Below are 16561 nucleotides of genomic sequence, written 5' to 3'. Positions count from 1 at the left end.
CACGTAACCAAGTTCACTGTAGCAGTATGCTATGGAATGATGCAGGGATCCTAAGGATGTCCAGCATGTGTTTGGTCATACAGTCACATAGAAAGTTTGCTTCACTAAAATAATTTACCAAGAGTCTGAGCTTTTGACAATTTGAGATTATTGCCTATGTTCTCTTAAGAGCCACCCTAGGGGAAAAGTCATCATCTGAATACTTTCTAGTCAACAGTATAAAACAATCAAGGTAATAGTAAACATATGCAAGGACTTCATTTTAAAAAATTGCTAGATAGTACATGTGAGTACATGAGAGTAGCCTTTTTTACTGAAAAGACAGGATTCTGCCAACGGACTCCCATCTCCTGACTTCTGGGGCAGTTTCAGTAGTAAAGAATGGGGATCACATTCTTTAATATGAAACCAATTTTTTTTAATGTTTTCTTTTTCCTGGGTGAATACAATCTAAGACATGCAATTGTGCTGCTGGAGAAAAGTTTATAGGACTGAACATTGACTATCTAGTAGATATAAACATCTATAATTACATATGTAATGAAAACAATGAACAGGACATAGTATCACCATCACAATGATTGTTCTACCAGTATTATTTATTTAAATCATATATTCTTAAGACTTTATTGGTTTAAGGATATTTCTTCTAGCTATAACTGGCAAAAATGGCATTAAATTCAGATTCTATAAATTAATCATTTGTGGTTATCTGAAGTTGGACTCTACTGAAGTTCAATTCCATAAAAACAAGGTAAATACTGCTAAGTAACATGTGAGAGCTATGCTTAATATTACCTAAGAGAACAGCTAATGAACTTTAACCGACAAATTCTTTGCATGTAGCTGTTTCTCATTTAATGCTATTATCTTTTCTTAGAACAGACTTTAATTTTGAATTATGAATTAGCTATAAATTATGTGTGTAGTTTTAGGTAACAAAATCGTGTTTCTTTTTAAATCATTCGTGATATTGATTGAATATTTGAAATTGTTTTTCAGAGATTTGTTTTTCATGTCAACTGATATACATGACAGAAATTATGAAAATCATTAAAAAGTATTTATAAAACATTATGGTATCTGTCTGTTACCGGTTTTGGGATGCAGAGAAGGGCGGATACCTATAAAATAGCCTTATAAGTACATTAACTCTTTAAATAAAACTCCCAGGCTGCTTACAATATTAATATAACAGAGTAATCAAGTACTATTCCTATCTTTAATGGTGTGAGGGATTGAAAAATATATAAGTATAAAATTATATGGTCATTTGGCAAACACTTCTAAGAAATAAATGAAACTATTATCTATTACTTTATTATCCATATATGATTTGCCTATCAGTTCTTTGCGCTGAGTTTTAAAATCACCACATCCTCTATATTTTATTGAAATATTTGTGTATTGGACTTACAGAAATACAGTTCCATAAAAACCACAATACCACAGTGTATTATGTTGTCAGGTTGTGTGTCAGGAGCCAAGCTATTATTTTGCTGTCTGGGAAGAAATGAGGTGAGGTGGGCAGGGGTAAACTATTCGCTGAAGACTTAGAGTTATGTATTTAGCAACCTCTCTTCTTCCCTTCCCTACCCTCCCTTATCTTCCTTTCTTCCTTCCTTTTTTCTTCATTTGAGACAAAATTCTACTAGATTTTTGAAAATCGCTCTGACCTCCATCTTACACCAAGTCAAGTGTAATAAAATCACAATCTGCTAAATCTTTTGAAATTACTATACAGATACCAAATGCACCAGTTGAGAATGGAAAAATGCAAAATACAAATTTCTTTGTCCACCTCACATTTGTCAGTTATTCATTCATAAAAGAACATATATACTTCCTTGCCCTCAAGTTGATAAATGCTACCATTTATTTAGCACTTCTCTCTGTTATGTACCTTACCATGTTATTTCATAGGACTGTGCCAGCAACCCTAGAGGGCATGCACTATTATTTTTCTCTTTTTATGGAGAAGGAAACTGATCCTTAGAGAACTGAAGGAACTTGCCCACAGCCAGACAGCTGAGAAATGGCAGGCTAAGGATGTGTACCCAGGTCGGCTAAATACAGAACCTGTGTTCTTTACCCCAGAAATGAAAACAGCCAAACACTGAACATACGTGTACCAGAGCTTGGGATGGCGGCTCACGGAATGATTTTTTCCATTAGTTGGAGTGTCTTTCGTTGCTGATTTACTCAGTAGGAACTCTTGAAGCTTCTGCTTTACTTCTGTACTTGCCACTGCCCCTGAAATACACACACACACACACACACACACACACACACACACACAGAAACAGATGTTGATGGTGAGTTTTGTCCTCTCATGCCTCTAGAATATTTGACAAAGATTAAAAAGTAAAATCGCTGGTCACAGCACATAAAGTTTTCCTATTAAAAGAAGAAACCGCAGTCCAAATATGCTTTAGAAAATAGTACAGTAATGCTTTATAAATACTACTTAAATTGCAAATTTTCAAAAGACTTTCAGCTATTTCTTTAATTACTTTTGCAAAGAGGGAATTCCCAATATCAACTTTTTTAAGTTTAAAAAATACTGCAGAGGAACAAAACACTGTATTTTAATAATCAAGTTATCTTAAGGGATTAGATCCATATTAAATCCCTTAAACACATTAAAATAATCTTTTCTGAGTTGCTAGTTTGAAAACCTTAGTTTAAAAAAAAACCCTTTGAGCATTAAACAAATAAATATTGCTGACAATTCCAGTTCAAGTCATCAAATTTTAAACCTTGCTACGACCTGATTTTGAACTGACCTAATACAGGGGAATTATTTGGATCTGTCTCCCTCTTGTGGATAGTTCTTTTGCAAGTGTTATGCCTTAAATCTCAAAGTTTGAGTATGCCAAAACTAAATGGAGGCAAGGCTTTACTTAGAGAGCAATTATTACTTGGCCAGGAGTAAGGAAGGCATAGTCAGGAGATGTGGATACAAGCTGATTATTAAACAAGATGGCATATATTAGACTGCTTTAGAATTACATTATTTTTAAGGTTCAAAACAACAGAAATCAGCACCTTTGCCAGATAATGTTATGTTTGCTTCTTGAGACGCTCTGCAGACTCAATGATGTGAGCTGGTACGTAAATGTCAAAACTTTACAGTTGGGTCTGTAATCTATGCTTTTAATTAAACACAGATAATTTTGACGAGTCTAACTGCACTGTTTATCAGGCTTTGTTCTGAATAATGATCAGCTAACGATGAGGAAAGAGAGTCCATCGTTTACCCTGGTGCCTCTTACTTTCTCGTCCTCTATCTTTGCCTCTGAGAGGAGGAAGCTGCTGTTCTCTGCGATGCCTCTCTACTTCCTGTTCTTGCCTCTGCTGCTCCAGTTTCTGCTCCTTTTCTAGGAGTTCTTGTTGCTGTTTTATGGCTAGAAGTTCCTGTTGCAACTTGCGAGAAGAGAAAGACATGAGAGTGTGCAATTTCTTTAGGCTTCATAGTCATCACTGACCAAAACTGAAATGTTATGAGCTTTTGGAACTTGTTTGTATTTAGTTCATATTTGTACCCACTTTTTCTGTAAATCATTGAAATCTAAGGACAAGCAACTAATGCAGTGAAGGTCTTAACGTCATCAACAGGCAAGTTTTAGGTAGCTCCATTATCTGTGCATCCCTATCAAAACTAACTGTTAAATTCACTCAGGTCTTCTCATTTCCTTTAATTAAATCTTTAGTTCCCTTAATGACTTTTCTTTGAACATACAAACAGGAAAAGGTAGGGACTGCCCAGAAGCCTATTTTACAAAGTCCCTCACATTATAAATGAACAACTGAAATCTTCCATTCTTAGCCTAAAAAATGGTGTAAAAATAATCAAGGCAAATACAGAATGGTGAGATATTAAATTAATTTGGGGGAAGTTTACCTGAAGTAAACAAATGCTAAAAATTTCAAAACCTTACAGAGCAAGTTCTCAATAGACTAATGCAATGTATATATTCATAATATGTAGAATATATTATATACATATAGTCTCTCAAAATATCAAAATAGCAAAAGCTTTATTCTTTCATTCAGCACATAAAAGCTTTTAGATTAAAGACACTGGTCAAGCAGAAACCACTTCGACAAAACTTCATTTTAATGCACTACTGTTTAGCTTTCTGAATCCCTTGAATTCACTCTCAAACAATGAATGACATGAATATGATGCATTCTTGCACTCTTTTTTATTTTTATTTTTATTCTTGAGACAGGGTCTCACTCTGTTGCCCAGGCTGGATTGCAGTGGCACCATTATAGCTCAATGCAGCCTCAATCTCCTGGGCTCAAGCGATACTCCCACCTTAGCCTCTTAAGTGGCTAGGATTACAGGCATATACAACCACTACTGGCTAATTTTTTAAAATTATCATTTTTAGTGGAGACAAAGTCTTGCCATGTTCCCCAGGCTAGTCTCAAACCCCTGGCCTCAAGTGATGCTCCAACCTTGGCCTCTCTAACTGCCGGGATTACGGGTGTGAGCCACCTTGCCCAGCCTGAAGCATTCTTTTTTAATAGCCATCTTGAGATGTCTAGTTCCACTCAGACTGAGAAATATATATCTATGAACTATAGTAAATGTGCTCACTGAGGAGTAACTAAAGACCTTGAGTTCTACTTAAGTTCTGACATTAGTAGATATGAAATCTGGACAAGTTACTAAACTACTCGGAGCCATAGTTCCTCATATGTAAGAGAGAGAATATCTCTCTTCAGCCGCATATTCATAAAGTACATAAAATTTAGTTTTTAAGTTTGAACCCTACTGATTTTAATTATTATTATTATAGGTTGGGCATCCCTAATCTGAAAATCCAAAATCCTAAATGCTCCAGCATCTGAAATAGTTTGAGCACTGACATGATGCCACAAGTGGAAAATTCCATACCTGACCTCATGTGATGAGTTCCAGTCAAAATGCAGGCACACAGCACAAAGTTTACTCAGCTTCACCATGGGAAAAAAGACCCTTCCAGCCCCCTTTCAGCTGCAATATATTTTTTTCACACACACCCAGATTCCCCCACATAAGCACACCCACAAAAGATAACAAAATGGTGTGTGTGTGGGCAAGACATGCCAATGGCATGTTCCTCACATTCAGACTCAGCAACAATAGTGATGCCAAACAACCACAGATTGTCCACATGGGTGGCTGAGACAATGACACCTTTCCTTTCTGATGGTTTAATGTACCCAAACTTTGTTTGAAGCACAAAACTATTGGAAATATTGTATAAAATTACCTTCAGGCTATGTGTATAAGGTGTATATGAAATATAAATGAATTTTATATTTTTGACTTGAGTCCCATCTCCAAGACTCTCATTATGTACAGATATGTAAATATTCCAAAATCCAGAAAAAAAAATCCAAAATCTGATATATTTCTGGTCCCGGGCATTTCAGATAAGGGATACCCAACATGTGTTCGTAACTTTCAATACTAATGAAATTAGTAAATTTTGTTTTTTACATTAGGTGCCTAAAACTCTTGATTTTACACCAAAAAGTAATAGAACAAAAATAAAAAGCTATTATATGGAATGGCATCAGAGTCACTCTGGAGCAACAGGAAGCTAACTCTGTATATCAACCGTAACAGCCTTATTACTCCCAGAAGGACATAGTTAGAAGCATTTCTGGTTACTCTTCATATTAAAATCTTTGGTGTTTTGGCTTCAATACACTCCCTTAATGGGTGTTATTATTCCATTGTAATGAAATAATATTCCATGGTAGCAGAAGGAATGCTTAAATTCTGCCTTACTGTTAAATTCTATACAGATACTTGGGTTGGTCAAATTAATTTGGTGCTTCACCCAAAGCCCCAGTGTATTTGAACTTTAATCTTTCATAGGAATCTAGAAAAGCACACAATTTAATTACCACTACTATTCATTATCAAAGATTGCATGAATGAGGTTTAAAACAATAGAAAGAAATAAAACTTTAGCCCTCTATTGCTAGATGCTCTGGCCCATGAGAGAGGCAGGGCAACTTAAGAGCTTTGGAGGCAGACAGGGCAAGACAGTAAATCTTGGAGCAACAATTTATTGGCTACGTAGCCTTGGAAAGGTAACATTATTTTTCTCTACCTCAGTTCACTAGGTGGAGAAATGGAATAACAGCATCTAACTCAACAAATGTTGATTATTACAGAAGCTAACGATGCAAAAAGCTAATATAAATAAAGCATCATGTAATGCATCTTTCTCATAAAAATAAAATCTTAATGAAAAGCATCAACTTTTAGCTTTATCCATAAAAAATACAAAAAACAAAATAAAAATTCTAAAAATCAAAAAACTTCCTAATCTGAAAAAGTAATATTAATTATGTCTTTGGTTTCTAAGAAAACAAATTATTATTTTGGAAAATCATTTTAAAAGCTAAATTTTCCTTTTAGCTATCTCATAATTCTTTTTTCTCACAGGAGCCACTTTTCCAATATTTTCCAGATGTCAATAAACCAACACTATTGTTTTGCTTGTGCCAAATGAACAATTAATTATCTACTTGCTACTATTACCTTTTGAGTAAAATTAAGCAATAAATTTCTTTCTAAACAATTTATATTGATTTTATAGCTATCAAAGGCAGCAATAGAAATGAAAAGAAGTATCTAAAGCAGTAACTTATCAGTATTGCCCTGTATTTAGGGAAACATGACTCACACAAAGCAGCAAAATGAACTACACAGTCCCTTACATCTTAAAGTATGGTGAAAAATGTACATTTTACTCATTTCTCTTTGCCATCTTAACATGCTGGAAGGAAAGAAACAGATCTAGATATCAATGTTTCTATTATTGTTTCAAAGGTTAAATTTAAATAATGCTTCAGTATTCATTCAGAAATAAGTCTAAAAACTAAAGAAAGGCTACCCATACTTCAAAATGTAGCCATGAGCTACTGATTCCATTTGGGACAAAAGAAAATACTCTCACTTTAAGGTATTTTGTACATCAATAATATACAAGAGTTCTTTTTGGAAAGTTCACTACTAAAAGAAATAAATATATTTTATATCACTTGTCAAAGAGTCTTTTTAGGAATATAAGATAATAAAGTTCTTTTAGGATTAAGAAACATCTTGTAAACCAAGTAATATAGAGAAGAAGATAGCATTTTTACTTCCTTAGAAACTGTCATATTAATGTGGTAAAATTACATACTAGTAACATCAGTTATCTATATCAACCCTCTATCAATGTGCTTGTACTTGATATGCAAGTAATAAAGTTCCTATAATACAAAACAATAAAGTATGAGATAACATAATTTATTACATTCACAAATTAGCAAGTGTTTGTCATCTTTGAAAGTTAGATATAAAAATAAAATTTTTATTGTAAATCTTTTCTGCTTTTCTCTGTCATAATAAATTCAAATTAAATAGCCTTGTTTCAACTGTCTTTGTCAAGAAGTTGCAAGATGTTTTACAAATAAAGCTAAAGTAATATTTATCTCTGAAGATACAAAATTTAAAAAACAGACACATCTAATATTATTTGATAATAAAATAAGTTATTATTAAAAATTCTGGAATATGGATATATTTGTGCTAGAATAATTTAAACAACTTTAGTCTCAAATTGTCGACTACTCCCAAATACTTACAGTCTATAAAAATATTTGCACCAGTTTCTCCATTTATAACTCCCTTAAGCTTTTTATTATACTATTATTTTGAATGTGTACATTATGAGACTTTTTCTATAAGGAAGAGTCGGACAAACTCAGAACATCTACTTATACACCATGTTTGTTTTTTAAAAACAGCTCTCTTCATATAAGGTGACTAATTTATCCTTTCTCACAAAGAGTACATGTCGACTCTTCAGAAATGAAATATAAAATGGGTCTTCTAGGCTCATGCTTCTTCTTGGTGGAGAGCAGATGGGGCAAATGAACAAAATCACGTAGGAGAGAATCTAAAATTAGGATAGGAAGTTACTATTCCCTACTATTGATTCTATGTGCTAAAGGATAAAGAAGGTCCCTCTGAGAAGCAAAACAGGTTTTTAACAGGTACTTACCCAAAGTTTTCACTAGTAAAATCACAATTCCCTTCAAGCCATATATCCATGTCTTAATCACACTGAATCTACCCGCAAAGTGTTCCCATGGGCACTGTTCATGCCCACCACGGTGCAGACTCCTGAGTAAGGTCACAGACAAAGAAGCATTTGCTACCTTGATATGCTCCTGAAGCTGAGCCTGGTGCTGCCGTGTCAAGTTCTCATGCTGTTTCTGAAACTCTGCTATCAGAAGCTGCTTCTGGATTTGTTGCTGCTGCTGGATAAGAAGTAATTCCTGCTGCAATTGCTTCTCACGGACAACAGGGTCCACCACGGGCATCATCATCCTGAGGTCTGTCCTTAGGTCTAAAGGTGAGATGGGCTCCAGGCCCACAGGAACTTCTGACTTCACATCCACTAAAGAACCAGAAAAAAAGGGAAATGGGGTGGGGGAGGGTAATAGAAGATTGGAAATTAGCACATTGATTTGGAAACAAATAAAAAGTATAAGACCCTGTACAACAAATTTTATGCCAATGACTCTAGCCATTTCTTTACAATGATGATATAAAGTCATTTGTACATTAGTTTTGATAAATGGGCCATAGGCTAATTTTCATTCAGCAATTTGCACTCTGCCATGAATCTTCCACAATTTCCTTTTACAAACAGGTGACTTCAATTGTTTACTGGTATCAGTCATTCATAAAACTTATTCTACTGAACCACTAACAAAAATCAAGTCAACGAGGACAAAAAAAAAATGGAATTATGTTGAGGAAAAGAGGCCCTAAGAGAGAACTTCCACCATGACTACATTTGTACACTTAAGAACATCTTCCTTTGTAATCAGCGTCAGAAGATATCTTCAACTTTACAGAGTAAAGGTTGTAATATAACGTATTTGCAGCACTATTGGATGTACCAAAGACAGAATAGACAACTGCATGCTAAAATGTGGAAAATGGTAATTAACCACAGCAATGGTGCCAGATCCAAACAACAAGGAGTGAAAGTAGCCAAGTTTCTAAGTCCTGATGTTTAATTGGTAATAATCTGTATCTCAGCTACCTCATTCCTAAAATAAACAAGGTGGAAAAAGTATGAGGAAACTTAAAACAAGTATTTAATCAAACCACTGGAGTAAAAAAGATTTGATGATCTGAGAATAACTACAGATGATAATATTTAAATTTATACAAATTAAATTAGATAATAGATATAAAATTCTTAGCAAAAACTCTTAGTAGATAAGAATGCTGCTTTCAGGGCCCGGCGCGGTGGCTCACACCTGTAATCACAGCACTTTGGGAGGCCAAGGCAGGCAGATCACGAGGTCAGGAGATCGAGACCATCCTGGCCAACATGGTGAAATCCCTTCTCTACTAAAAATACAAAAAATTAACAAATTTACAAGAAAAAAACAAACAACCCCATCAAAAAGTGGGCGAAGGATATGAACAGACACTTCTCAAAAGAAGACATTTATGCAGCCAAAAAACACATGAAAAAATGCTCATCATCACTGGCCATCAGAGAAATGCAAATCAAAACCACAATGAGATACCATCTCACACCAGTTAGAATGGCAATCATTAAAAAGTCAGGAAACAACAGGTGCTGGAGAGGATGTGGAGAAACAGGAACACTTTTACACTGTTGGTGGGACTGTAAACTAGTTCAACCACTGTGGAAGTCAGTGTGGCGATTCCTCAGGGATCTAGAACTAGAAATACCATTTGACCCAGCCATCCCATTAGTGGGTATATACCCAAAGGACTATAAATCATGCTGCTATAAAGACACATGCACACGTATGTTTATTGCGGCATTATTCACAATAGCAAAGACTTGGAACCAACCCAAATGTCCAACAATGACAGACTGGATTAAGAAAATGTGGCACATATACACCATGGAATACTATGCAGCCATAAAAAATGTTGAGTTCATGTCCTTTGTAGGGACATGGATGAAATTGGAAATCATCATTCTCAGTAAACTATCGCAAGAACAAAAAACCAAACACTGCATATTCTCACTCATAGGTGGGAACTGAACAATGAGATCACATGGACACAGGAAGGGGAATATCACACTCTGGGGACTGTGGTGGGGTGGGGGGTGGGGGGAGGGGGGAGGGATAGCATTGGGAGATATACCTAATGCTAGATGACGAGTTAGTGGGTGCAGCGCACCAGCATGGCACATGTATACATATGTAACTAACCTGCACAATGTGCACATGTACCCTAAAACTTAAAGTATAATAAAAAAATTAAAATAAAAAAAGAGAAAAAAGAAAAAATAAATAAAATAAAATAAATAAAAATAAAAATACAAAAAATTAGCCGGGTGTGGTGGCGGGTGCCTGTAGTCCCAGCTGAGGCAGGAGAATGGCGTGAACCTGGGAGGCGGAGCTTGCAGTGAGCCGAGATCTCGCCACTGCACTCCAGCCTGGGTGACAGAGCGAGACTGTCTCCAAAAAAAAAAAAAAAAAAAAGAATGCTGCTTTCTAAAGGAATAGTTTAAGCAGGAAAACTCACAGACAGGATAGATATCCAGGTGTACCATTTATTTATTGTTGGTGTCCATTCTGACATTTTGAATGACCAGCATCCATGCCAAACTGGTTGTTAAATATTTTGAGTATGACCCTTACCCACAACAATCGGGAAAATTCTGTAGTTCAGTGTAAAAGGTTAAGCTAAAGACAACAGGAATTTTGGAGGGGAAACTGTGGCAAACTGGATTGCATGGCTTTTCAAAAGAGGCCAGTCACTACTCAGATAAAACCAACTATTTGTGGGAGTAGTGGGAGGAAAAGAAAATACAGATCCAGTGTAGACAGAAATAATTGTTAACTGAAAATTAAACTGAAAGACTTGTTAGGCTGCTGGAGGGCTCACTTTTTCGTCCAGGCTGTAGTGCAGTGGTGCAATCATAGCTCACTGCAGTCTAGAACTTCCTGGCTCAAGGGATCCTTCTGCCTCAGCCTCCCAAGTATCTGGGACTTTAGGTGCATATCACCATGACCAGCTAAATTTTTCTTTGTTTCTTTCTTTTTTTTTTTTTTTTTTTATAGCTGGGGTCAGGGCAGTGGGAGCTGGGGTATTATCTTGCTATGTTGCCAAGGCTGGTCTTGAATTCCTGACCTCAAGTGATCCTCCTGCCTGAGCTCCCAAGTTCTGAGATTATAGGCATGAGTCACAGCACCAAGCTCTTCAAAAGCTTTAAATACTCCAGGAACCAAACAAAATGCTTCAGTCTTTACATGTACCAGTTTTCAAATTCTGTTCTATAATCTAAATGCTTATTTGACTCTTTCATGTGTGTAACATTGAAGATGTTATTAATTTCCCTAGGCCTCTGTTCCCTCATCCGTAACTTGGAGATAGTAACAGTAAGTACTAATACCATGTAGCACAGCCCTTAACAGATGTTTGTTTTTGCTTTTTTATTATATGAAATGGAAATTTCTTACATATTAAAATAAATCATCAATAGTAAGTAGCTAACAAAACAAAAATATTAGAAACAAATATAAAAATAAAATGGCACACAATTTCTACTAAACATTAGAAAATAAAAACACTAAAACATCTAGATCAAAACAAACAAAAGAATGCAACAACTGAAAATTACCTTCACTAGTAAAGAATTGCAAATTATGAATCAAAATAGAGCATCATTAATTATTATCATATATATGACCCACATGTATACATATACGTGTACAATGCCCCATTGTATAGGCTAAGCGTATGACCAAAGAGACGATTATTTATGGCAAGTGGAGCTGTCAATTGGTACAAAACTTATGCAAAACCAATTTGGTAATATGTATCAAGAAGTGTTACATATTTCTACCATTTGATTCAGGTTTGCCAACTCTAGGATTATATCTCCACGAGATAATACTGAATAGGGAAAAAAACAGTTCAACGTCATATTATTTACTAGAGTTCTAGTATTGTTATTGAAATCACCAACTACAAGGAAATGTCTCAGCAAAATAAGTCGCATCCATTTGGTAGAAAAGCTACGCATTCATTAAAAATAATGTTTGTGGGAACATTAAAAAAGTTGTTACATTAAGTGAAAAAAGTGATATTTACACTATGATAACCATTTAAAAAATATATATATATATAAGCAATGTAGTCAAAATAGATTTATCAAGCCCCTTAAAGTCCCAGGCTTCATTCTAGATGTTGGGGTTTGGTATTTTAAAGAAAGACAAAAATTCCAGCCCTTATCGAGCACATATTCTACCACGGTTTTTAAATCATATTAGTTTTTAAATTCTAATAGCAATGACTGGTGATGTAGAGAACAGAAGATGGCTGTATTTTAGATGGAAATATGAATGATTCTCCCTTTACTTTTCTGTATTTTTCCAAATTGCATCTAATGCTCTATTACTATAAGTAACTAACTTAAATTTGCAGATTCCAGTTTGGGAACTACGAAGTTAATTTTCCATGTGAATTTAAGAGTTATTTTCAGTGAGTAAAAAAAGGCTAACAGAAATCCTGTCTACAGATGTTAAGGCTTCATATACTTAAATGTCCTTGCTGGTCATCTGAGTTGAATGTCCATGTGCATGTGCCTGTGCATGCAGACTGATATCAATCTTGGGTTGCTCACATTGGTTATTTTGCCATGGATTGACCAGAAGTTTGCACTGATGGTACTTTATGTGTCACTTTAATGAAAATGGGAAAATAATTTATAAATGAACTATAGTTTGGTGGACATTGACTTCTCAAAGATGATATTTGTGGAAGGAAAGAAATTAATCATGACAAGTTCAGATGCAAATTAGAATGATGGCCTGTAAGATCTCTTAATTGTAGCACCCAATGTAGAACTTTTAGTCAAGGCTCTGGAGTAACATGAGATTTTGAATATTAACTAAAAGAGTTGGCATAATTCCAACCAAAAGCAATGGCAGTTAATGATATATTTCATTTTTACATTAAAAAGGCCAAGCTATAGCCTTCAGCTTTTACATGGAAATCTCAAAAAACAAAGGTCAGAACTTAACCCTATAAAGACAAAATGTAAAAATTCAAGAGACCCTGGAGTCTCTTCTTGCTGGCATTCTTGTTATCCATGAACTACAAACATCAAACCTCTAAAAAAGCTTTTTTAAAAAGATAAGAAAAAAAGTCCTACAAGTCTCTGAAACAGTTATTGTAAACCTCAAAGGGTAATTTGACTTCTTAACCTGCTATCCCAACAGAAATGATTGTGTCTAACTGCTTGCCTTTGTTCAGAGACTAATCACTAAATTGTGAAAAATCACCCTCAACTTACAAAAACTGCTCTTGATTATAAATAATTGCCCAAGACTGAGAGAAAGTGGCAGGCAAGATCCCAGTCTTTCATCCAATTTATTCAGCAGCAATCCACATTCCATTTGTCTAGACTAAATATAGCAGCGTTTATACAAGAAATCAATAGTGCTTGCAGAGAGGAGAGCAAAGGCATGAATATTTCATCAAACTCAGAGAGAAATGGCAATCAGCACACTGATGGTTCTGTGTAGGTCATCTTTGGCCTGCTAGATTAGTTCCTGTTACTTGGACAATAGCTCATCTCTGCCTAATCATAATCATATCATAGCCATTCTTTCTATTTTTAACATTAATTGCATTGTGGGTGACAAAGGCTCATCATATTCCAAAAGGAATGTTGGATTTTTCTTACATCTTTTGTGACAGGCTAATAAGCCTCCCCAGGAGAAATAATATTAACACAATACCAGGACTGAGTTTCAACAAGTTACGGTCACTTTTACATCCCAGTATGTTTAAGAAAGGGCATTGTCCATAGCTGCCATATTATCATAATTAGAAATCAACTTACAAGGAAAAATTAACTGCCATTTTTAACAGTGGATAAATAGAATCATCTCTGTTCACAATATTCCTTGTCTGGGAACATGCAAATTCCTCAAAAATTACTTAGAACAGGTGGCCAGTGATGCATATGTTATTTTCGAAGGAATCTGATGACAGCAAATATTAGTATTCACATTAGTTGTAAATAAAACATGTTTTTTAAACTGATCTCAAGACCTTGTGACACATGTAAGAAAGGACTATGAAGCTAGCTTTATTTGGACTCATCTTGCTTGTCCGAGGTTGCAAATAAATGCAAATGTATGCTATATTTATTATATTATATTATTCATATTATTATGTTCCAAATGCCCAGTCAGAACTTTTCCACATAAATATTAACTAGTCTTAATTATCACTTTGCAAAGTCCTGCCCGTTCTTGACAGTGTCTGTCTTATTTGTTCAATAGTTATTCCTTCTTTTTAATGTTTATAAGCTCCTGTGATTTTCAAGAAACATTTGAGTTTTTAGTGAACTTGTAAATGAAAGAGCTCTCATTTCAAAATAAAACCAAAATCCCAAATCATGTAGGTGTTCATAATAATTACATTTATTTGAGCATGAACATGAACATTCACGTTTAGCTTTCAATTTCTGTAACAAATATTTTTTAATTCAAGGGTCGTTAAAGAGTTCATTCAGAGTACTAAGGATGATCTAGTTACCACAGAGTATTTCTTACTTCTTCACTTTAGATGCTGCTATTCATAGTATAACAAACAGAATTTTCATATGTTCAAAAACTGGACTCTTTCGTTGCTACTTTATCAGCTGCCTTAGGCAAGATGCCATCCATTTTAATGTTTTAAGTAAACAACTTGCAAGCCTTACGTATGAAAAAACTTTAAGAATGCGCAATTTTGTGCATATACAACCATATGGCCCTTCTCAAAGCAGTAGAGTTCAAAATAATAGGTTTTCACACACACACATACACACACACACAGGCATGGAAAAACTCTCAACACAAATTGGTATATGCCAATTATTTAGTTAAGTTTTCCACTGAAAAAGGTGCTATAAAAATTGAAAGCATGTTTAACAACTTCAGTTAATATACATAATTACAGAGGCCACAACTTGGTTATATCAGCAATGCTGCCCAGAGCCATTTTATTCCTAAGTTATTTTTACCTGGGAAATGGTTGTTCACAACACTGGCAATGCGACATATGAACTAAAATTTCTGGATCTGGGGATATACAAATGTTACTCTGATTATCTATTCTGCTTCTTCTGTTCCTCCCTTCATGCATGGAAACCTGTGAGAGTTTGGGCATGCTAACTCCATGGGAAGAGGCTGCCTTCTGCACTGTTTTCTGCTTTAACAATATTCAACCAAATATGTATTTAATATCAGCAGTTCAGGGTCCAGAAAATATTGTGGAATAGCTGTCTCAAGTCTTCCTTAACGTGTGATCCATAACAATAGTTTACTGCAAATTCTGCAGAAAACCCCTTATACAAAATTTCAACAGGAGTAGATATCTTCCATCAACTCCTTTTCATTTTATCATTCTCTCATTAACATTTTCATTTTTCTGTTCTTTGTTGCAGACTTTAATCTTTGCCATGGCAGGCTGGTTCTATTAAATTACATTTACATGTATCATGATGATAACATGTCATCTCTAAAACTCTGATCAATACCAAGATGTGCACTGATGCTAACTTAGCAAGTGGTGCTAGAGATTACTATCTCCTCTATGATATGTGCTGCCTTATCCTATTGTTTCTGTACTTTTTCAGCAAATCAAAATCAATAAGGAATAACTTCCTATAGCAATACTCAATACTGATTAGGAAGTTATCTGGTTTAAACTGTGACTCAAATTCTTTGCATGCACATATGCAATTCTACCAGTCATCTGGTCTGCTAACCTAACTAGGGTTTTCACTGAGAGCCTTCTCCAAAAGAAAATGAAGAGGTCTTGAGGGCTGAAGATCCAAGAGTAGCACATTGCAGTCTTTGCTCTAATCATACCATCTCATGTTGAAATATTAACCCGCCTTGAAGAATCTAAAAAGTTTTCTCTGGGACTGCAATGAGAAATACCTAGCTTTCCAGAATTCAAGGATGCTAGCGCCACTTCCTTACTATTGGTTATGTTCTTTGCCTGATAAACGTCCCCAAAAAAGCCAGATGTGATCTTCCACACCAGTTTGTATTTCCCACTGATGATGAATTTGGCCTTGGAACCACTGCTTCCAGCCATCCTGAAATATGATGATGAGGGACTGGGGACAGGCCTCTAACCCTCTGCAGAGAAGGGGCCTCCAGGGCTGGCCTACAGAGCAAAGCTACTGAGAAGAGTGACACAAAACAGAAAACAGAAGTTTTCTTTGGGTAACATGGCCCAAAATCCACCTGGGGAAAGCTGATCGCCTCTGCTCAGTAGAGCTTCTTTCCGCAGGCTAACATGTGTGAAGGGGTCGTTACGAATAGCAGGCCAAAACACCTTCGATGTCATTGTGTGGAAAAGAGAAGAATCAATTAGGGCTGCACTACTGCTCAGAAGAAGCCCAGTCAAAACCCAAACATTTTCCCTCAGTTTGTGGAGGTCACTCACCATCTTGTTTCTCTGGCTCCAAAATCACAAAATACC

The 16561-nt window shown here is 35.4% G+C and overlaps 1 protein-coding gene across 26 annotated transcripts in view; it reads right to left on the bottom strand.

Moving 5' to 3' along the window:
- HDAC9 (histone deacetylase 9) overlaps positions 1-16561 on the bottom strand; it is a 911762-nt gene that overhangs the window by 408212 nt on the left and 486989 nt on the right. For 6 of the 26 annotated variants that reach the window (XM_034963753.3, XM_055115739.2, XM_055115746.2 and 3 more), the window contains 3 exons: positions 8221-8462; positions 3261-3426; positions 2127-2253 (listed from right to left, as the gene is read on the bottom strand). In XM_034963753.3, the coding sequence (XP_034819644.1) occupies positions 2127-2253; positions 3261-3426; positions 8221-8462 (535 nt within the window). The remainder of the gene's footprint in view (positions 1-2126; positions 2254-3260; positions 3427-8220; positions 8463-16561) is intronic. The other 20 variants (XM_034963758.4, XM_063606187.1, XM_055115738.3 and 17 more) reach the window with 6 other exon arrangements.

This window comes from Pan paniscus, chromosome 6, assembly GCF_029289425.2.
Source record: "Pan paniscus chromosome 6, NHGRI_mPanPan1-v2.0_pri, whole genome shotgun sequence".
Classification (NCBI taxonomy): domain Eukaryota; kingdom Metazoa; phylum Chordata; class Mammalia; order Primates; family Hominidae; genus Pan; species Pan paniscus.
This window is presented reverse-complemented; position numbering and strand designations above follow the sequence as displayed.